The following is a 22,272-nucleotide window of genomic DNA, read 5'->3' on the forward strand; positions in this document are numbered from 1 at the left end:
GACCACTTTCCTTCCCCAAAGGGGAATGTCTCACAGTCTTGCCCTTTGGGGGAAGGTTTGGGTATCTGGTCTGCTCTCTTACCTTTAGCTGTGGGCTGCAGTTTCCTGTCCCTCTCCAACTCGTCTTCCTGTAGGCGGCTCATAATTTCCTCTAGGGTCTTCCCAATCTCCTCAAAGGATGGGCGCAGTTTAGGATCCATCTGTAAGGCATTCATACCAGTCATGAGCCCTGCATTTCACTTCTTAACCCAAAGATGAAATGTGAATCTGTTTCCAGCATCTTTTAAGATTCAGGTTGGGTAACTAAGTTTTCTCTTGTGTTAGGATTGGCTGGTGCTATAGTCCAACAAATAAAACCTGACAAAGTTTGGTCAGCTCTCGGGCTGTGGGTCTACCCTGCAGGCTGACAGCTGAAAAATACAAAGCGGTTTTTTTCTGTCTTTGGTCCAGGGCACGCTGGAGAGCATATATAGACCAGAGTAGGAAATATGGTTGGTGTCATACATTTGGGGAAAATGATGCCTTGCCCCTTATAAGACTAATTTGTAGCCTTTCCCTACAGTCCTATACAAATGAAAAGGACTCAGCCAGGCCCTGCGTTAAAAACACTCAAGCCAGGGATGGTGGTGCATACCTTTAATCCCAGCACCAGGGAGGCAAAGGCAGGTGGATCTCAGAGTTTGAGGCTAGCCTGGTCTACACAGCCAGTTCCAGAACAGTCAAGAGAAACCGTGTTGAAAAACAAAAAGACATTTGGGGCTGCAGAGATGGCTCGGTGGGTGGTTAAGAACACTAAATGCTCTTCCAGAGTACTTGGGTTCATTTCCAGCACCCACATGGCAGCTCACAATTGTCTGTAATTCCAAGATCTGACACTCATACAAACATACATGCAGGTCAAACAACAATGAACAGAAAATAAAAATAAATTAATTTTTTAAAAAAGACACTCACATTACAGCAGTTGAAGGTGAGCTGTAGAAAGTCTGGGGGGCAGTCTCCCACCATGTGCTGAAAAGCATCATAATCCAGCCCAAAATTCTGCGGATGAGTAAGGTGGGAAAGTGTACAAGGAACACGAATAGGTAAGTCATTGATCTCACACACACTCGGAGGCTGGGAGCTGCCTCAGGAGTAGCTACAAAGTAGTACCAGCAACTCCACCCGAGGATAAAACTTCACAAACAAGCCATCCCTGTGCTTGTCCCATGCCAGCAGCTCACCTCTGTGCGAGGAAGATAGTCTGGATCAGCTTGGATTCGGGCGATGATCTCGCAGAGGATGATACCATAAGAGAACACATCTGCCTGGTAGGTAGTCAGACCGCAGTTTTTCTCAGTGTAGTGAGGAGTGGGATATCTTCCCTGCCTCACCCCCATTCTTAACACCCTACGTCCAGGTCACCCACTAGGTAACTGCCCTTTATTTAGCAAGAAGGATACAGATCGTTACCTGGGCCACAAAGGATAATCAGGCCTTGAAATCTCCAGACTTACCTTCTCATTGTAAGGCTCATCTCGGAGAACCTCAGGTGCCATCCAGAAAGGTGAGCCCACCACAGCTAGCTTCTCACCCCCTACGCTGTGAAGTAAAGAAACATTGCCAGCGCCTGGCACAATGGGAATTAACAAAACAATAAGCTTTCTCGTAGCCTGGACTATGTAACGGCTTTGTACATTCGAGGTGAAAGCACTACACTAACAGGGCCACACCCCAGACCTTGAGTCTTTGTTGTTGAGACAGAGGCTCATAAAGCCCTTACTGGGCTCAAGCTTGTGGTGATTCTTCTGCCTCTGCCTTGAAACTACGGGGATTACAGTGTGCCACAATGCCTATTACACAACCAGATCTTTTGACTGTTGAGGTTTTGTTGCTCCCAAGGGTGGGTATAGACTCGGGAGCCTGAGCTGTGGCTAGTTCCCGACTTCTGGGAAGAAAGCTGACTTACCCATTGCTTAGGATGTATTAGGCTTACTCACCCAGCATCAGGAATCTTCTCAGCCAAGCCAAAATCAGCTACCACTGCAGAGTAACCATTTTCATCTTTCTTTATCAGGCAGTTCTAGGGTTCCCGAAGCAGAGAAAATAAGGTAACTTGGAAGTTGGGGTTCGCCAGCCATATTGTTACCATTTACATCTTCCTACAGAGTATCTTGCTCTGTTTCTTGGTAAACGACGCACTTAGCCTGATCCCAGGGTCAAGACTAGGGGCTTTAATATAGCAAATAAGGTTGGGTGTGATGGCACAAGCCTTTAATACAGGTGCTGGGGAGGCAGTAGATTCCAGGGTAGCTAGGGTACATAATGAGACCTTGTGTGATGGCTGTTCTTGGTTGTCAGCTTGACTACATCTGGAATTAACTAAAACCCAAGTGGCTGGAAACACCTGTGAGAAATTTTTTTTCTTAAATCATTTAAAGTGGGAAGACCCACTTTTAATCCAGATATTTGAGGTGGTAAATTCCAGTTTTAATCTGGGTCACACCTTCTGCTGGCAGCCTTTATCAGGGACAGGGAAGAAGGAAACTTGCTCTTTTTGCCTGCTTGATCTCACTTAGTGACATGTCTACACCATCACTGGCATTGGAGCCTACTTTGAGATTCTGGCATATACCGAAGGCCAGCTGAGACATCCAGCCTTGTGGACTGAACAACTACTGGATTCCTGCACCCTCCGTTGGTAGACAGCCATTGCTAGACTAGCTGGACCACACACAGCCTGTAAGCCATCCCAATAAATCCCCTATTCATTCTGTAAGTTCTGTTCCTCTAGAGCAGTGGTTCTCAATTTTTCTAACATGGCAACACTTAATATAGTTCATCATATGGTGACCCCCCAATCATAAAATTATTTTTGTTGCTACCTCATAACTATGTAATTTTGCTACTGTTATGAATTATAATATAAATATTTCTAGAGATAAAGGTTTACCAAATTGGTCATGACCCATAGATTAAGAAATACTGTTCTAGAGAACCCTGACTAATAAACCCTATTGGAAATAACAACAACAAAAAACTGCCAAGTGAGACAAATCACTCCTGGGATCTTGAGTGACTGCCTTTGGTTTCATTTTAGGCTCTGAACACAAGTTTTTGTTTTTATCTAAATATTTACATAAGTTACCTACTCCCACTAGGAAAGAGATGGAACATCAGTTTATAACGGCCATCATTTGAGCAACGAAAATGTGTATTTAAGATCCCATACACTTTGTGAGTCATGGTACAAAATCTTTTTACTCATTTCATGGCATATCAGAAGCAGATTATTCTCAAGACAGTTATGAAAGACAGTATGGCCACCATCTTCCCAGGGGAAAAGCTGGTCCTGATACAGAGCTGGAGGCAGGCAGTCAACTCTGATCAGCATATGCTTAAGGGAATGTGACCTGAGGAAAACATGCAGCATTTTTATTCCCATGCAGGACAATGTGATAAAGTAGATGGGGAACTTCCACACTCCTCACAGTGGGCACCAATTCATATGGGTGGGGACCCCAGCAGCTGAGAAACCCAGGACACAGACATGGCTATTACTTTTGTTTACTTGTGTGTTTTTTGGTTTGGTTTGGTTTTTTGAGACAGGGTTTCTCTGTGTAGGCCTGGCTGTCCTGGATTAACTCTGTAGACCAGGCTGGTCTTAAACTCTGAGATCCACTTGCTGCTGCCTCCCTTAGTGCTGGGATTTCAGGCATGTGCCATGGGCCTGACTTAGGACATCACCTCACTGTGTAGCCTTGGTTGGCCTAGAACTCGAAGTGTAGATGAGGCTGGCTTCCAGCTCACAAAGATTTGCTTGACTTTGACTTCAGTGTGCCAGGCCAAAGCCACTATTTTGGACCTGGACTCCTGTTTCTTATTTTTTGATAGAGTTCAGGTTGGTCTAGAACTTGAACTTGAACTACATATTTGAGGATGACTTTGATCCTCCTGCCTCTACTTCCCAAATGCTAAATTTCCAAAGCACAAATGTAATCCTTTATTTTTGAAAAAAAATTTTCTTCAAAAACTGTCCTGGAACTTGCTCTGTAGACTAGGCTGGCCTTGAACTCAGAGATCTACTTACCTCTACCTCCCAGGAGCTAGGATAAAAGGTGTACCACTGCTGGCTTTTATCAAAAATTTATTTTATTGCGAGGTGTCTATAATCTCAGCACTTGGGGAGGCATATGCAGGTAGATCGCAGTGAGTTTGAGGCCAGCCTGGACTACAGAGTCTAGGACAGCCAAGTCTACACAGAGAAACCCTGTCTACATACATACATATATATATAATTTTATTTTTAACTATGTGTATGTGGGCAGGGGTGAGTGCAGGTGTGAATCAGGGGCCTATGAAGGTCAGAAAATGGTGTTGCTCCCTTTGGAACTGGAATCACAGGTGATTGTAAACCATCTGATGTATGTACTAGGAACCGAACTCAGGTCCTCTGCAGAAGCAGTACATACTCTTAAATGTTGAGCCATCATCTCTCCAGGCCATATCCTTGGTTTTCCAAGTACTAAGCATGAGCTTAGTTATCAAAGATACTTCTGTGAACAAAATAGAAATCCCCCCTCATTTTTTTTCTCTCCCTCTAAAATCCTATCCCTTAAAGCTTACTATAAGGCAGCTGGGCAGCAGTGGTGCATGCCTTTAGTCCTAGTACTTAGGAGGCAGAGGCAGGCAGACCTCTGTGAATTCAAGACCATCCTGGTCCAAACAGCAACTTCCAGGATAGCCAGAGCTGTTATACTGAGAAACCCTGTCTCATAAACAAACAAAAAGCGTACTATAATGTAGTGTAGAAGGACAGACTATCAAGCCACTGGCTTCCCTGTTTTCTCAATGTACAGTTACCAGGTCCCAACCCTGTTCTTGCCAAAAAAGGGCAGCCGACAAATAGTGAAGCCCACATATACTAGTTTTCACTGACAAAAGATCACAACTAAACTCCCTGGCATGAGAAGTCTGTGACCTGGATGGGATCAAATCTCAGCAGTACAATGTGCACCTAACTTGCATGGGACTTGGTTCAATCTTCAGCATCTGCCCATCAAAAGTATGTTGTGGCCTATTTTCCACATCCCTGCTCCTGGTACTGCTATGCAATGCACCTTCCCAAACGTGTCACATGCAAGTTGGATTTAAAAAGCTTCAAAAACGCCTTCAAATTTTTTTTTTATATTTTCTCTTTTTTTCCATTTGGAATATTTTCTGATACCTATGCATTTGTGTGTGTACACGGTTTTTGTTGTTGTTGTTGTTGTTTTTTTTTCCTTTTTGGTATGTGTGTTACTGGGATTAAGCTCAGGGCTCACACATGCAGAGAGTGCTCTACCTGCTCTACCACTGAACTACATCCTTAGCCCCACCAAACATTCCTTTAACCTATGAAAAGTTTTTATCTTTTAAGTTTTAATGCAAGCTACCTTTGCAATCCTGACCTCTCCCTTTCTCTCCCTGAGTTCCTCTGTGCCTTTGACAGTCCAGAAGAACATTTCAGGAACAGGTTCTGTTTTGAGCTTTCCTTAGTAGTTAGTTTGTGGGAGAAGCTAAGGGCACTAAACAAATGCTGCCATCTCTACAGAAAGGATGAACCCAAATGACCTATAAATAACCCAAAGCTGCAACAAGCTCCCCCAAATAGCTGAAATGGAAATAGCCCTGACACTCCAGGCTCAGGAGGCCCTACACTCTACCGGCAGGAGAGAGCAGGGATTCTTGGCTCACAGAAACATTTGTGGGGCCAGCAAGGCCCTAGTGACCCAACCCAGTCCTTACTCCTCTCTGTTTCCAGTCTGGCCAAGTCACCTCCTGTTTATTGCACACCACGTACAAATTAATTGCTTATTCTGATCTTTACGTGCTCACACTATTCCTGAGCAAAAGGAAGCTGTTATTTCATCACAATCAATCTTGGTCCCCAGAGAAATGAACTGGGTAGCTTCCAAGGACTGTCCTTGTGCTTGTCTGGCTTTCTTTCCTCCCTAAGTTCTGCTGGATCAGCACTCCAGATCTCTGACTTTGTCTATGGAAAGATGGGTCCTATGCCAAGCTATTATCTAAACCCCAGCTATAGGTTACAGCCCGTGAGGCACTGGCAGCTCACATCTATCACTGCTTTCCCTTACCCTCTTCCTGGTTCACCAAGAACTCAGACTTCTGTCTCCAGGGCTTGGTCTAATGCCCTGTTTACTGTTTGATTTACAGTTTTAGAAAAGCTCTGCCGAGGCGTGGGTGGCATACACGTTGAAGCTCAGTGCTTGTACGCAGAGGCAGGGGCTTTCTGTGAGTTAGAGGCTAGTCTATACAGTGAGTTCCAGGACAGCTAGTGCTAAGTAGTGAGGTCCTGTCTCAGAAGGAAAAAAAAAAAAGTATTAACTCCAAGCGCCCTAACTGCCACTCCCTGCATCTCTCAAGCTTCCTCTACTCCTGTTTTGGGACAGTGTCTCCTATGTAGCTCAAGCTGACCTTAAACTTGTGATCCTCCTGCCTCACCTTTCCTCAGCCATCTTGAATGCCAGGATTAGATTACAAACATGAGTCATCACACCCTGAAACGTTTTAAGTTGTGCATGCGTGTGTGCATAGGCATACCAACAGGAAACATAGAAGTCAAAATGACACCTTGGCAGGAGTCTGTGTCTTCCACCACATGGGTAGAACTCAGGTCATCAAGCTTGGAAGCAAGTACCTTTACCCACAGAGCCATCTCTGTGTCTGCCCCTCTGATACATTTGTGCTTTTAAAATATATTTATTAATTGAAATTATGTATACGTGTGTATGTCTTTGTGTGGTTGAGTTAACAAACAGAACAGAGGCCATAGAGATGCCTTAGAAAAGCACCGGCTCCTTTTCCGGAGGACCCAGGTTCAACTCCTAGCACCCACATGGCAGCTCACAACTGTCTGTAACTCTAGTTCCAGGGGATCCAATAACCTCACAAAAACATACATGCAGGCAAAACACCAACGCACAAAAAATAAAGAAATCATAAAACAACACCAACAAAAGAACAAACAGGGCTAGGCATAGTGACACAAGCCTTTTAATTTTAGCACTGAGGAGGCTGAGACAGGATTGCTAGGTTTGAGGCCAGCCTGGGCTGTACAACAAATTTGAGGTCAGTCACAGTTATGTAAAAAAGGAGGGCTAGTGATACAGCTCCTTGGTAGAGTACTTGCCTATCATGAAAAAGCCCTACATACAACTCCAAGCATTGCAAAACAAGAATAAATGAGTTTCCTTCTAGACAACATTCTATGCCACCGCTAGACCTTAAAAAGTCATTTAATCTCACCATTTCCAAGTATCCTCAATACCACTTTAAAATCCAGACCCAAGGAGACACAGCCTAGAAACAGGGGTCTGTTGCGTTTGGTCGCACGTGGCTATAATCCACTACTCAGGAGGCAGAGACATAAGGACTGCCCTTTTAAAGCCAGTCAATGTTCCTTATACAAGGAATTGTTAAAATTCCATTTTTTTAAAATGTGTGACTGACTCCCTGAGTAGGTATGCACCACTGCGCCCAGCTGAGCTTATTCATTTTTATAATAACAAGCTAAAAAAAAAAAAACAATCGAAATAACAAAGCATTTTTAGAGTACAGGAAGGGCACTGCTGAGGAGGTTTTCCTCCAGAAAGCCTTACCATCTATCTTGGCTTGGAGTGATTTCCCCTGTGATAAAAGCTTACAGTGCATGCAAATGAATATTCAATTATTAAATACTGTATTGTTCTTTAGTTATCTCTCTGTCTTTCTCTTTGCGACAGGGTTTCTCTGTATAGCCCTAGCTGGCCTGGAACTCAGTATGTAGGCCTCAAAACTCAAGAGACCCACCTGCCTCTGCCTCTGGAGTGCTGCGATTAAAGGCGTGTGCCCAGCTCCTACAGTTATTTCTCAATGAGACCATATATAACTATAGGTTAGAAATTCCCCTTTTTTATTACTTTTCTATCCATGAATCTAGGCATAAGAAATATGCATGTATGTATGGAGCATAACTTGTTGCAAATTTCTTCTGTTTTAGAAGAAACAATATTTTTACTAGAAAGGCAAAAAGATGTGATTCTGGCTAGATGGATGTATGTGCATGTGTGTATGTTGGGGCAGGGAATAAAGTGACAACTATTATTGGATTTATAGGAAACTCCTAAACTCTGGTACTGGAGAGGTGGTTCAGCAGTTAAGAGCACTTGTTGCTGTTGGAGAGGACCAAGGTTTGTTTCCCAGCACCCACATGCCAGCTTACAATAGACAGGAACTCCAGTTCTAAGGATGTGATACCTTCTTCTAGTCTCTGCATGTAAGTCATGTACAGGATACATCTGCCAATGTGTAGGCAAATACTCATACATATAAAAGTAAGCAACAGGGCACAGTGGCACACGCCTGTAATCCCAGCACTTGGGAGGCAGAGGCAGGCAGATCTCTATGAGTTCAAGTACAGTGCAAGTCCAGGACAGCCAAGGCTATACAGAGAAACGCTATCTCAACAAAAAATAAAAAACAAAACAAACTCTCTAACAAACCTTGGCAGACTTTAATTTGGCTCTTGGGCAGATGTCATACTACATATGTTAGGTGGCCTTAGAGGTCTTCCAATAGCTCAAATAATATTTAAAAGCTTTGTCATAGAGCCAAGTGGGGGCTGTGCACACCTTTAATCCCACTACTCGGGAGGCAGAGGCAGGTGAATTTCTGCCTTTGAGGCTATTCTGGTCTACAGATCAAGTTCCAGGACAGCAAGGGCTACATCTGTGGGGGGTGGGGGGTGGGGCCTTGTCATGGAAGTATCCTAGCACATTCAGCCCTTAGGTTCCTGCTTTGTAACAAGGCCAACTCTCTCTGAAAGAGACTCTTTTCTAACCTGGTCACACAGCAATTTGGACTACAAAACAACACTACAGAGACCAGCTAACATCAAAGAAAAACTGGCAGGAAGGCAGAAACTCAATCATACAATAGAAAATGGGTCAGTACATGGCGGCCCACCAAGCACTCCAGACTTGCAATCACTTGACTATCACCAAACGGAGCTTAGCTGAGAGCTGCTTCCTGGAGGCCGAGCGAGGGAGAGAAAACTGATAGGGCTCCACCACTCTCCATGTGTTTCTGCAGCACACATTTCAGGAGAATGAAGTCAAACGCAAAGGCTCTCAAGCCTTGCTGGCTTGGTTTCTAATTTTTGAGAGGATCTATAGCCCAAGCCAGACTCGGACTGACCATGTAGCTGAGAATAGCTCCCCCCCCCCCTTTTGAGACAGAGTTTCTCTGTGCTGTCCTAGACTCACTTTGTAGACCAGGCTGGCCTCGCACTCACAGCAATTCTCCTGCCTCTGCCTCAAAGACTACTAGGATTATAGGCGTGCGCCACCATGCCTAGCTGATCTTGAACTTCTGATCCTCCAATTTTATCTGTGCTGGGCATAAAATTTTTGTGCATGGTAAGCAAGAACCCTCCCAACTAAGCTATACCCTTAGCCACACAGAAGCTTTCTAAAGATTAACTATAACAAACACTGGGTTTTGCTCTGAAAAAGTTAAATTTAGAACAGCGACCACTATATTTCTAGGTTCCTTAGTAATTGGTTTTTCAACCCTGTGTTTCTCAAGAGCTAGGAAAGCGGAGCTCTCTTACCTTCGATGTGAGGTCCCGATGGAAAATGCCTTTGAAGTGAAGGTAGCTGAGGCCCACTGCTATGTCATAGGCCAGTTTCACCCTCACGGTCCAGGGCAAATACAGGTTGCTGTCTAGCAGTTGTTCCAGATTCCCAGAGTTGATGTACTGCAGAAGAGAAGGAAAGCCCAGTTAGCATTTTCAGAAATGTTTAGGCTGGTGGTGAAAACACGGAAGAGTAAACACCGAGAAACTACATTTGTTCTTTTATTTTTTTTAAGTATTGATTTATTTTGTTGCTTTTCTGCCTTTTTGCTAAGATCAAATATAAAAATGTTTACTTTTATTTTATGTGTATGAATGTTTGCATGTGTGTATGTATGTGTACCACATGCATGCCTGACTGATGCTCATGGAGACCAGAAGAGGGTGTCTGATCCCCTGGAACTGGAGTTAGAGCCAATGAAGCCACCATATAGGTACTGGAAGCTAAACCTAGATCCTCTGCAAGAACAAAAAGTGCTCTTAAACACCAAGCCATCACTCCAGCCGTTTACTGTTTTGAGATAGTGTTTCATGTAGCACAGGCTGACCTCAAACTCACTATGTAGGCAGGGATGACTCTGAACTCATCTTCCTTTCCTCTAACCTCCCAAATGCTGGGATTACAGGCATGTACCACCATGCCTGGATCTTTTCTAATTTTATTTCTTAAAATTTTGTTTGTTTGAGACTATGTAGTCTTAGATGGCCTGGAACTCAGTTTGTAGACCAGGCTGTCCTTGAATTCATAGAGATCCACCTGCCTTTGCCCCCTGGGTACCGGGATTAGAGTTGTGTACTACAACATCAGGCAACATTCATTTTTAGACTAATGTAAATGCATGTGTGTCTGTATGAGTGTAATGCCAAATATGTTGGGTACTTGAGGAATCCAGAAGAAGGTATCAGATCCCTTGAAATTGGAGTTACCAGTGTCTATGAGTTATCCCACAGGGTTACCTGGAATTGAACTTAGGTCCTCTGCAAGAGCAGAAAGTGCTCTTAACTGCTAAACCTTCCCTCTAGCTCCCTACTCCCACCAAACACCTTAAAAAAAAAAAAGTCATTGTATACCAGGCACAGTGCCTTATAGCTATAACCATAGCATCCACAAAGCAGAAGCAAGAGGATTACCATAAGTTTAAGGTCAGCTTGGCCTACACAGTGAGTTCTAAGCCTGCTACAAAGTGAGACCTTATCTTTTTTTGTTTGTTTTTTTGAGACAGAGTTTCTCTGTGTAGCCTTGGCTGGTCTAGAACTTACTCAGTAGACCAGGCTGGCCTTGATGCCTCCTAAGTCCTGGGATTAAAGGCATGTGTGTCCACCGACACCTGACCATGAGACCTTATCTCAAAAAGAGGGGTGGGGGGCTGGAGAGGTAGTTCAGTAGTTATGAGTACTTGACTGCTCTTCCAGAGGTTCTGAGTTCAATTCCCAGCAACCAGATGGTAGCTCACAACCATCTGTGATCTGATACCTTCTCTTTTTTGTACATGAAGTTGGAGCACCCATATACATAAAATATGTGAATTAATAAATCTTTAAAAAATAAATTTACTCAACCCTTCCAGGATACATTATCTCTGTCCTCTTTTCTTTTTTCTTCTCCCCCCCCCCCAAGGCAGTGTTTCTCTTGGTAGCTGTGGCTGTCCTGGAGTCACTTTGCAAAGCAGGCTGAACCCACAGACTGCCTGCCTCTGCCTCCCTGAGTGCTGGGATGATAGACTGGTGCCACCACAACCGGCTCTCCTTCCTCTTTTCAAGGGAGAAAAAAGGAGAAATTCTACAAATAAAAGGAGTATCCTAATACTTTTTAGAAAATGATACTGAGCTTATAAAGGCTAGGACATAAGCTGAGCGTGGAGCACACCTTTTATCCCTGTTATAATGGTATAACAGCCAAGCAATCTGAATTGCATTCTAGTCCAGTTATACCTTCTATGAAGGATTTCATTTTGAAAAAACTAGTAAGGTTGGCTGTCCTTCAGTTTTCCCATCTATCAATCTTTCTGTTTATTTGCTGTTTTAAATGAGACTATAATAAAGCACACAGATGTGCTCAGAAAAGAACATGTACCAAAAAGAACCAGTTGGGGGCAGCACCATGCAGCACATCACCAAATGAAATAGGGCAGGCTTGGCAAGGAGGGGGATGGCTAAAAATACACCTCCTCTCTCTCACTAGGAAACCTGTTAACCTGCTTAACCCTACCTTGTAATCCACCTTGGGAATCTTACAACAGTGTATAAGGAAAGCATTAGCACCGATGACGACCTCTCACTCTAAGGTGAATCTGCCCAGGTTCACAATAGAGGTATCCACTGCTGAAAAGAAATCAAACTTATAAACTCCAAACTACATTGGAGCAATGAGACTAACATCTGACCGACCATGTAGGCAAAATTCCATAATCTTGAGAGTCAAACAACTAAAGAAACATGACATGGAAGGCTTGTCTTCAGAACCACTCAAGTCACATGGCTGAATGTAAGGCAGAAGAAACTAAGACTGTATGTGTATTTGTATTTTCTGAAGGCCTGGTGATGCTAGGACTGTTGGTTTTGCTTCAGAAAAATACATATTTATAAATATGTGTCAATGCCCAAGAAAGCAACCTTAGCTGGGTGTGCTGGCTCACATCTATACTTGTAATACTTGGGAGCTTAAGGCAAGATTTAAGGCCAACCTGACTACACAGAAGGATGCTGTTTAAAAAGAAAGGGAGGAAGAGAGAAAGGGAAGAACTTAACCCAGAGACCTGGCCAGAAGGTAGAGAGCAAAGAAAAGATGAGACAAGATGAGGATTCATAGTGACTAATAAACTCTGGCCTTCCTAGGCGGGATAGAAAAGTACAAATGAGACCCAGGAAGGGAAAACAAATACAATTTATTTTTTTTCCACAACCCATTTGTCTTGCCTGATCCTAGAGAACACACTAGTAGCCTCACAAACCACAACTTCTCCATGTCTCAAGACCCATGCATCCATGTATGCAGAAAGGAAGTTTGAGATCTGCCAATAAGGAAGATTTCTAGGTTGCTAAACACTGTGTACCCCATTAGCAAGAACGTTAACTTCCCCACAAGCAACTCCCAGTGCAGCTCAGCTGTGCAGCCTCTGAACAAATCCTCTGCGGGAAAGCAGAGGCAACAGCAGCTGTATTAGCATGCTCAGCTTTCCTGGATGGGAATCACAGATGCTGTACATTCCTTTTTTTTACAGACTGTCCCCTTGGGATGTCCTATGGAACAAGCCAACACTGACAACATTTAAATACCTTATGGAAGTGCTTTTTTTTTTTTCTTCTAGACAGGGTTTCTCTGTGTAACAATCCTGGCTGTCTTGGAACTCACTTTGTAGACCAGAAAGGAGTAAAAAGGCCAGAATATGCAGGGGTCTAGCACTCACCAGTTTTTTTGAGATGATGTCTCATGTAGCCCAGGCTGGCTATAAACTACTACGTAGTGAGGCTGTCCTTAAACTCATTTTCCTGTTTCTATCCCAGGAATGCTAGGATTACAGGCATGCACCAGCACATCCAAGCTTTCACTTAATTTGTGTTTAATATTTGACTTTATTATAAATATCCTTCCTTAATGTGTATATTGTACGTTATATGGAACATGTTAACTAAAAAATATAACAAACAAGCCTTTATTACTAGAATTCACAAGTGAGGCTTCACGATGCAGCTGTGGAGTGACTGCAAGTCTGACAACCTGAGTTCAGTCTCTGGATCCACATAAGGCAGGAGAGAACAGACTACAAAGTTGTCCTCTGACTTACACACATTTGCAAATGACCCCTCCCAAACATACATCATACATATAGCACAGTAACAACAAAAAATAAAAATTATAAATCACCCCAGATACATCAACTCTCCACTTAAGTTTAATTCTGCTGGGCCTGACTGTGCTTGCCTGTAATCCCTGACCATGAGAGGCAGAGGCAAGCGGATCTCTGAGTTTAAGGTCAGCCTGGTCTACATAATGAGTTCTAGGATAGCCAGGGCTACATAGTAATAGTCTTTAAAATACAAACAAATAAAATCTAATACCTAAAGTGATAGTACTAAGTACTGATTGTCTTTGGTGGCGACTGGATAACAGTGGTAAAATCCTGTAAGTTCTAAGCAGCCTGATCTACTAGTTCCTGGCCAACTAAAAGCTACATAGTGAGACCCTGTCACAAACAAACAATCTATTGTTTGTCTATTCCTCACTACCCTGTAGACTGAGGTTGGAGGAGCATTTGAGCCTATGAATTTTAAAACCACTCATGGCATAGCAATACCCTTTCCCAAAAGAACAAACCAAAAGGTCAGGGTGTGGTACCGTGTGCCTTTAATCCCAGCACTCAAGAGACAGAGGCAGGCAGAGTAAGTTCCAGGTTAGATAGAGAGACCCTGTTTCAAAAACAAAAGTTCTTTAGAAATAATCTATTTTTTTGTTTTGTTTTGTTTAATTTTTAATTATGTGTAATCTGTTTTTGTAAAAATATGTGCAGGTCCCCATGAATGCCACAAGAGGACATCAGATACCCCTGAAGCTGGAGTTATAGGCCGGTGTAAACTGCCTCTTGTGGGTGCTGGGAACTGAACCCAGGTCCTTGTTTTGGACTTGTTGAGATAGGATCTTATTATGTAGCCCTAGCTGGTCACACACTCATGGAGATCGACCTGCCTGTGCCTTCCAAGTACTGGGTTATATGGTGTGCACTACCATACCGAGTTTGATTTTTGGTTTTCTGTTTTTGTTGTTATTGTTTGTTTGAAATGAAGTCTCACTACATAGCCCTGTCTGGCCAGGAATTCACAGAGATATGCTTTCCTCTGCCTCCTAAATGTTGGGATTGTGGTTCACCACACCTAGTTTTATGAACTTCTTGGATCACTAGACCCCATGGTGGAGGGAGATTCTAGTGTTGAAGGCAATCCCTGAAAGTTGTCTTCTGATCTCCAAACATTTGACAAGGCTCTCTCAAATCCTAAATTCCAGCACCTATTCTCATGACCTTACTTAGAAATAGAGTCTTTGCATATATAATCAAGGTAAAATGGAGTTGCAGAGGAGAAAGGTGGGCCCTTAATCCAGTATTACTATACTGATAAAAAGAGTAAAAGAGAGAAGCCAGGCCCAGTGGTGCACATCTATAATCCCAGCACATAAAAGCAGAGGCAGGCCGATCCCTGCGAATTCAAGGCCAGCCTGAGCTACAAAGTGAGTCTAGAACAACCAAGGCTACACAAAGAGAGGGGGACACAGAGACAGAGAAAATGCCCATGTGTTTTTTTAGGGCTAGAAGAATAATACATGATCCAGAGTACATTTTATAAGGATCATTTGGGGCTAGGTATGGGGTCCCAGGTCTGTAACAGCAGCACTAAGGAGGTGGAGACAGGAGGAACGTGAATTCAAGCTTAGACAGGTAAAGGTAATTGCCACCAAGTCTGATGACCTAAGTTTGATCCTTGGGACCCACATGCGGGAAAGAGAGCTGATTCCTGCAAGCTGTCCTATCATTTTGTACTCATGCTATGATATTTGTGTGTGTTTACATGTATAGATATGTGCACACAAACATACACACTAAACAAACGTATATATGCATACACACATAAAAGTAAATAAATATTTTTAAATGCTTAAAAAATAATTCTATCAGCCGGGTACAGTGCCATACACTCATAATCCCAGCATTCAGGGAGGCAGAGGCAGGCGGGTCTCTATGAGTCTGAGGCCAGCCTGGTCTACAAAGTGAGTCCAGGGCAGCCAAGGCTCTAGACAGATTTTCCTGTCTAGACAGTGAAACCCTATCTGGAAGAAAAAAAAAAAAATCTAACACAGTTTATTTGCTGTGAAGATTGCCAACATAGAAAAAAATGTTCCACTTCTTTAGAGGCAGTTTCAGAGGAGACTGTTAATGACAACACACCAGCTTTAGGGCCTGGCGCCATATGACCTTGAGTATGGCAGCTCTTTTCTAGATAGTTCTCAGAATCGCAAATGAAACTATCACCTTTTGTGTAAAATAAAAATGTTAGTTACCCATAGATGGGCAGTGGTCCTAGCCTGTATCCTAGCACTCAGGGAGGCAGAGGCAGGCAGGAAGAAGGGGGAGGGGAGAAGGAAGGAACGAAGGAAGGAAGGAAGGAAGGAAGGAAGGAAGGAAGGAAGGAAGGAAGGAAGGGAGGGAGGGAGGGAGGTGACCCAAATCACTATGGTCAAATTAATTAAAGCAAGCTTTTTTTTTTATTGTGTATACAGGCTGCCTTCCCCTAAAGTGAGGTTCAAGAGGTTAGCATTAGGCATGAGGAAGACAAGGTTTGTTGTGTTTTTTTGGGGGGAGGGGGTTGTTTATTTGCTTGCTTGATTTGTTTTTCAAGACAGGGTTTCTCTGTGTAGCCTTGGTTGTCCTGCTCTCTACAGAGACCAGACTGGCCTCAAACTCACAAAGATCCACCTGCCCCTACCTCCCAGTACTGGGATTAAAGGCATGTATCACCACCAGCCTAGCTCAAGGGTAGGGGGATTCCAGATGGGGGATTTGGCAGGCAAAACATAAGCATAACAAGTTAGTCACAATGACCTACTGAAACAAAGACATGATTGTAAGGTAGTCCTAACAACCTTTCAAAACAAAGCTAGGATTGCAAGATGGTTATAAACAACTTTTTGAAACAAAGCTGTGGTTACTGTTTAATGGAACAGGCAGTGCAGTATCATTTGTAGTTAAGGTTAGGTGGTGAGGCACAGCCCAATCCTTGAGAAACAGAGATCTAATGAAAAACAGGAATGAATCTAGTTTGTCTTTACTACAAGATGGTTTTTAAACTGTGTGGTAATAGCACACAACTTTAATCCCATCATTTAGGAGGTAGAAGCAGGAGGATCTCTGTGAGTGCAAGGCCAGCCTGGTTTATAGAGCTAGGATAGCCAGGTCTACACAGAGAAACCCTATCTCAAAAAACAATAACAACAACAAAAGATGGCTTATATGCAGGACCGTTCATCAAAAACATCTGTGGTGCACATCTTTAATCCCAGCACTCAGGTGGCAGAGGCAAGCTTATCTTTGTGAGTTCGAGGCCAGCCTGGTCTACAGAGCAAGTTCCAAGATAGCCAAAGTGTTACACAGAGAAACCCTATCTCAAAAAACCAAACCAATAAACCAAACAAACAAAAAACTAAATTCCCAAGCCACAGCTATGATCTCACCAACTGAAACCCTATCTAATGCCCCTCCAAAGTCACCCTATGACTGAATTTCAATTCCTAGCAACCTTTTGAGAAGACAATTTCAGAGCCCACCAAAATGACACTATATGGCTATTGTGACTACAATGAAGTTTGAGTCTCTAACCTTCCTTCCCACATCTCTCTGTTAACCCCCATGCTTAAGTTTATGCTGCAAGCCAGGAGTGGCGGTGCACACCTGTGATCCCAGCACTGGGGGAGGCATAGGCAGGTGGATCTCTGAGTCTGAGGCTCTATAGAGCAAGTCCAGATCAGCCAGGTCTACACAGAGAAACCATGTCTTGAAAACCAGACCAAACCAAAAACTCCTATGCTACAAATTTCCTTTTAATAAACTAACTTTGCTTTATACTGGCTCTTTCTGAAATCCTTTCTGTAGTTAAGTCAAGAATCCTGATTTTACTGATATCTCTGATAAAGAACACGAATGCAAAGGGAGACAGTGTGGAGCGGCATCTCCAGCCTGCCCCACTACTTCTGAGAGTAGATATGTGAACCAAGGAAAAAGAGTCAAAAGAACTCAGGAATCTCCAAATTGAGATGTTTGGAGCAACAACGGAAAGAGATCCTAGGATCCAATCTAACTTACTTTGTCATCAGTGAGTCAGAAACTGGTATCAATGTCAAATAGCCAAATGCAGGCTTGCTGGACCCCTGTTCTTGGATGGGCTTTCTAAAGGGAGGGGGCCTGGGTGCCGGCCTACTTTTCACTGTAGTCTAACAATGCTTTTGTGCTAGCCACTGGATGCTTGTTGGTCTGCTCTCAGCACAAAGGCTAGCAGACACCCCATCCCACTGGCTTGCTTTAAAGAAGAAAAGAAAGCTTTGTTACTGGCCTGGGTAACTCCAGGACAGGCGCCCCAGGAGCGCCCTGTGGGAGGCTTATGCTCCAAAGGAGCCTCCTGTTCTCAGCAAGAGGATCTACAGGCAGTGTGAGCATACATCTACACATCCACTGAGGCCTGTTTGCCACAACCTTCCCTCCAGGAGATTCATCAGAACCTGCTTGTGAGCAGTCAAGAGAGAGGTGATACTAGTTCTGGCTACAAAATAGCTTTTACTAACCCACAATATGTTCAGAGTATTTAAATGTTTCATTTGCTCTGTTTTCTCATATACTTTTGTTTCCCCTGCAATTTTTATTCACCTTTCCAAGCCCAGCTGCAGCCTTTTATTTTGAGAAGCATTTCCTGATTGGCCATCTCATTTAGTGCCACTTCTCTATATACCGTACATATTTCTAGACTCCTGCTAAGCCAAGTAAGAATCTGTTGGTAGGGACCAAGCGTTTCTGAACTTTCAAACCCAGAACACATGGCTGAGGTGCCTATTTAACAGTAACCGGGGAAATGAACAATATGTTTTTGTTGTTGTTGTTTTAATTTTTGCGTTTGAGACAGGATTTTGTTCTACAGCAAAATTCTGGGCTCACTTGGAATTCACTACATACCCAGGCTTAGCCATGGTGATCTTGTTACACTTCTTCAAATTAGCCAGCTGGGAAGAGGAACAAAGATTCGATGACCCCTACACTCCCACCTTTGACACCCCACTCCCGCCTCCTTAAGTCCATCTCCTGCTCCTAATATGTTTAGGCTTAAAATGAAGGCAGACGGCATGCACAGCCAAGCAGTCCCAGCCACGGCATGGTTGCACCCATCACTAACCCACAGCGTACTCAGCTCCAATCTCCACTGCAAGGTGGTTAACAAGTTGCCAGAACTGTGTAAACTCTCCTGGGGCTGGAGAGATGGCTCAGTGGTTAAGAACTGTCTGCTCTTCCAGTTGTCTTGAGTTCAGTAGTGGCTCACAACCATCTACACTGCAATCTGATGCCCTCTTCTGGCATGGAGGTGTACATGCAGATAGAGCACTCATCTACATAAAATAAACAAATACATACATTTAAAAAAATCTCCTGGGAAACAAGTTCATCATGCAGTAGCACTGGGTTTCTGCCATTTCCTTCTCACAGCATGAAATTCCTGGGGCCCACTCTTAAGTATTGAGACACACTGTTTTAAAAGCCATGGGGGGGGTGGCCGGCACAAGTGAGTGTCTCTCTTTAGAATATCTTTGCTACTAAAAGAACAATTACAGTCCTTTAGCCTCAGGCTCCCAAAGACTAAGATTACAGGTTTGAGTCTCCTTGTCTGCACAAATTCACCAATAAACTGTTGAACAACAACAACAACAATAATAATAATAATAATAAAAGAAACATTTAAATAAGTATAGGAGAGATTGCTCAGTTCTTAAAAACATTAATTGCTCTCTCCCAGAGGACCCATTTGGTTTCAGAACCAAATGTCGGTGAGTCACAACTACCTGTAACTCAAGCTCCAATGATCCAACCCCTTCTTCTGGGTTCTGTGGGCACCCTAACACATTTGGCATAGATAAACACGTACACACAAATAACAATTTGAAAATAAACACTGTCACTATCTGTAACACGGCTACCATCCAATGTTCAGGGGCCATCACTGAAGAGGGGGTGGAAAGACTATAAGCCAGAATTCCACGAGAACTGGAACAAAACAGTCTTTTGGACATGACAGGCATGCTGTGCTCCTGAATTCGAAGAAGCTGTGGTTACCTGCAAGACCTGACCCAGATAAAGCCAGTTAAGATTTTAATATGGAAGGAGGAGGGCTCATGAGCCCACACCCCTAACAGCAGAGCTAGGGAAGGTTGACAGCTTTTATGGGAGGAACAGGCAGTTTTCTTTGAAGGGTGTGGCCCCTGTTAGTTCTATGCTTCTGCAATGGCTCTACAACTAGGATTAAATGGTTCTTAAAATTACTGAAAATTGTACATATTAATCAAGAATTATGCAGTGAGAGCCTACTCTGGTTAGGTGTTCTTTTCCTCAAAGGTGCCCTAGTGCCATGATTTAAATATCTCTATTACTATTTGGGAACAGAGAAACCATTTTACATATGCCTTTGAATTCCTGCCATCTTGCCAATCTTCCCACTGAGGGAAAGCCCTCCCACCCAGGTAAGGGAATTAATTGCATTTCCCTTAGGGTTTCTATATGCTAGCTAGCAGCTGACTGTAGCCCGTGGTCCTGAGGATCTGCATGTGGTAATCGTGTCTTTCTCAGCTGACATTTCTTTCCTAACACTCTAGAGACTACACAACTTGTCACATTCAATATAAACTCATAATTTAATGCAGATCTTGTCAAACTTAATGCTGGATAAAGTAAAAGTCAATGGATGGTCTAAATGAGGCTGAGAGGGGTAGAGAAATGGGGGAGGATCTAGGAGGAACTAGGTGCAGGAGTAAGGAGTAACTGATGGAAATACATTGTTTGAAATCCTCAAAAAAATATTTTTAAAAAAAACCTGAAGCAGATTTCAAGTTTCTTGTATTGAATTTCTCCTCCCAATTTAGTGATTAAAATGTAATTTAAGAGCTGAGAAAAGGATTTGGAACTCAGTGGTACAGTTTTGCTTAGTGTGCTCTTAATTCAATCCTCAATGCTGGATAAAATTACCAAAAAAAAAAAAAAATGGAAGTTAAGGTAAAAATGGAACCGATGGAAATAGCTATTAGATAAGCTGATAAAAACTATCAGTTCCTTACTGTTTGTTTTTGGAAATAGGATCGAGTATTCCAGGCTGGCCTCAAATTTATTATGCATCCAAGGGCAAGACTGGACTTCTGATTCTTCTAGCTCTATCTCCTAGATGCTAATTACACAATGTTCCACCAAGCCTGGTTTATTCAGAGCTAGGCACATGAACCCAGGGCTTCATGCATGCTTGGAAAGCAGTCCACCAACTCAGTTACATCCCAAGCCCCAAGACTGACCCCTTTACGCCTCTCATTTTGTTCCTTCTCTCCTCTTCCCCACTGCCAATCACTACAACTGTGTATTTCAGGGTCTGGGACTTCAGGGTCTTCAGTGACTTCAGTGACACCCCACATACAGAGTGTTAGGAAACTTGCTTCCTATTTGCAAAACAGACCCAGAATCACTGCCATTCTGGTCAAGGTCCGTCATCTCTCATCTTTTTGGCACGGTCTTTTTATTGCATACCATCCTTTTATAGCCCGGGAGGTCACATCCAGTTCTACAACTGAGCTATCTCCAGGCACGCCATGTCAGGTGTTTACTCGGAAACCTCCAGGAACTTCACAACCCATCCTGGGTAAATGCTAAAGCTCTTGAAGGTCTAAGACTCTATGTGATCTGTAGGCATTTCTTCTCTGCTGCCCATATATTGCTGCTCTCCTCACAGCAGCCTATCACCTTCTCCGGTATTTATCCTTGCTATTCCTGTATTGCCCTGCCCTGTATTGTCTACACTTACCTTCTTCAATTCCTTGAGTTTTTGAGTCTTGGGTGAAGCCACATATGATACTGGTTATCAATTTGCTTTCTCCTTTAGTATAACTTCTGCCCGCCTTTTTTTTTTTTTTTTTTTAAGATTTATTTATTATAAATAGTGTTCTGCCAGAGGGCACCAGATCTCATTCTAGATGGTTATTAGCCACCATGTGGTTGCTAGGAATTGAACTCAGGACCTTTGTGAAACCAGCCAGTGCCCTTAACCTCTGAGCCATCTCCCTTCTGCCCACTTTTTATTGATTATAACAAAAATCCCATGAAAGATTTTAATTTATTCATTATTTATTCTCAGTACCTAAAAGAGTAGTGGATACATGGTTAAGAACTAAATAAATATTTTTCATGAATAAATAGCCATAAGCACGTGAGGGGAAACTGTAAACATAAACTATCTGAGCACTTCTGTTGTCAGTGAGACGCCAGCTTCAAAGTTTTGTTTCTCACATGTCACATGGAGTTACTAAAGATGAGAGCACCAACCCTGCACTATATTATATTTAGAGGTTTATTATTAAGTGAATCAAGTAGGGGCTGGAGAGACGGCCCAAAGGTTGGGAGCCCTGGCTGCTCTCCCAGAGGCCCTGGGTCTGGTTGCCGGCAGCCGCGCGGTGGCCCATGAACATCTATGGCGGGACTGCGTGCAGACAGAGCGCTGTCTACATAGGAAATAATCTTTACAAAAAGTGTCTTTAAAGGTAATTAGTAAAGCACTGCTGGGCATAGTGGTGCACACCCTTAATCCCAGCACCCGGGCAGCAGAGGCAGATGGACCTCGGTGGGAGTTTGAGGCCAGCTTGGTCTACGAAGTGAGTCTAGGACAGCCAGAGCTACACGGAGAAACCCTGTCTGAAAACAAAACAAAACAAAACAACTAACTGAACAAGGCAAAAAAAAATTATTATTATTATTTTTATATAGGCTACCTTTTTGACAAGTAAATAAGCAAATGAGATGCCATGTATTTGTGGAAACATGTTTGGGCAAGTAGAAGTTTCA

General features: G+C 43.2%; 1 protein-coding gene across 2 annotated transcripts in view; it reads right to left on the reverse strand.

Moving 5' to 3' along the window:
• The window catches only part of Tesk2 (testis associated actin remodelling kinase 2), a 97,687-nt gene that overhangs the window by 1,834 nt on the left and 73,581 nt on the right, over positions 1-22,272 (reverse strand). For both annotated transcript variants that reach the window (XM_021633405.2, XM_060379760.1), the window contains 6 exons: positions 9,632-9,778; positions 1,980-2,062; positions 1,497-1,581; positions 1,224-1,307; positions 955-1,041; positions 83-200 (listed from right to left, as the gene is read on the reverse strand). In XM_021633405.2, coding sequence (XP_021489080.1) covers positions 83-200; positions 955-1,041; positions 1,224-1,307; positions 1,497-1,581; positions 1,980-2,062; positions 9,632-9,778 — 604 coding nt within the window. The remainder of the gene's footprint in view (positions 1-82; positions 201-954; positions 1,042-1,223; positions 1,308-1,496; positions 1,582-1,979; positions 2,063-9,631; positions 9,779-22,272) is intronic.

Source organism: Meriones unguiculatus, chromosome 3, assembly GCF_030254825.1.
Source record: "Meriones unguiculatus strain TT.TT164.6M chromosome 3, Bangor_MerUng_6.1, whole genome shotgun sequence".
Taxonomy (NCBI): Eukaryota; Metazoa; Chordata; class Mammalia; order Rodentia; family Muridae; genus Meriones; species Meriones unguiculatus.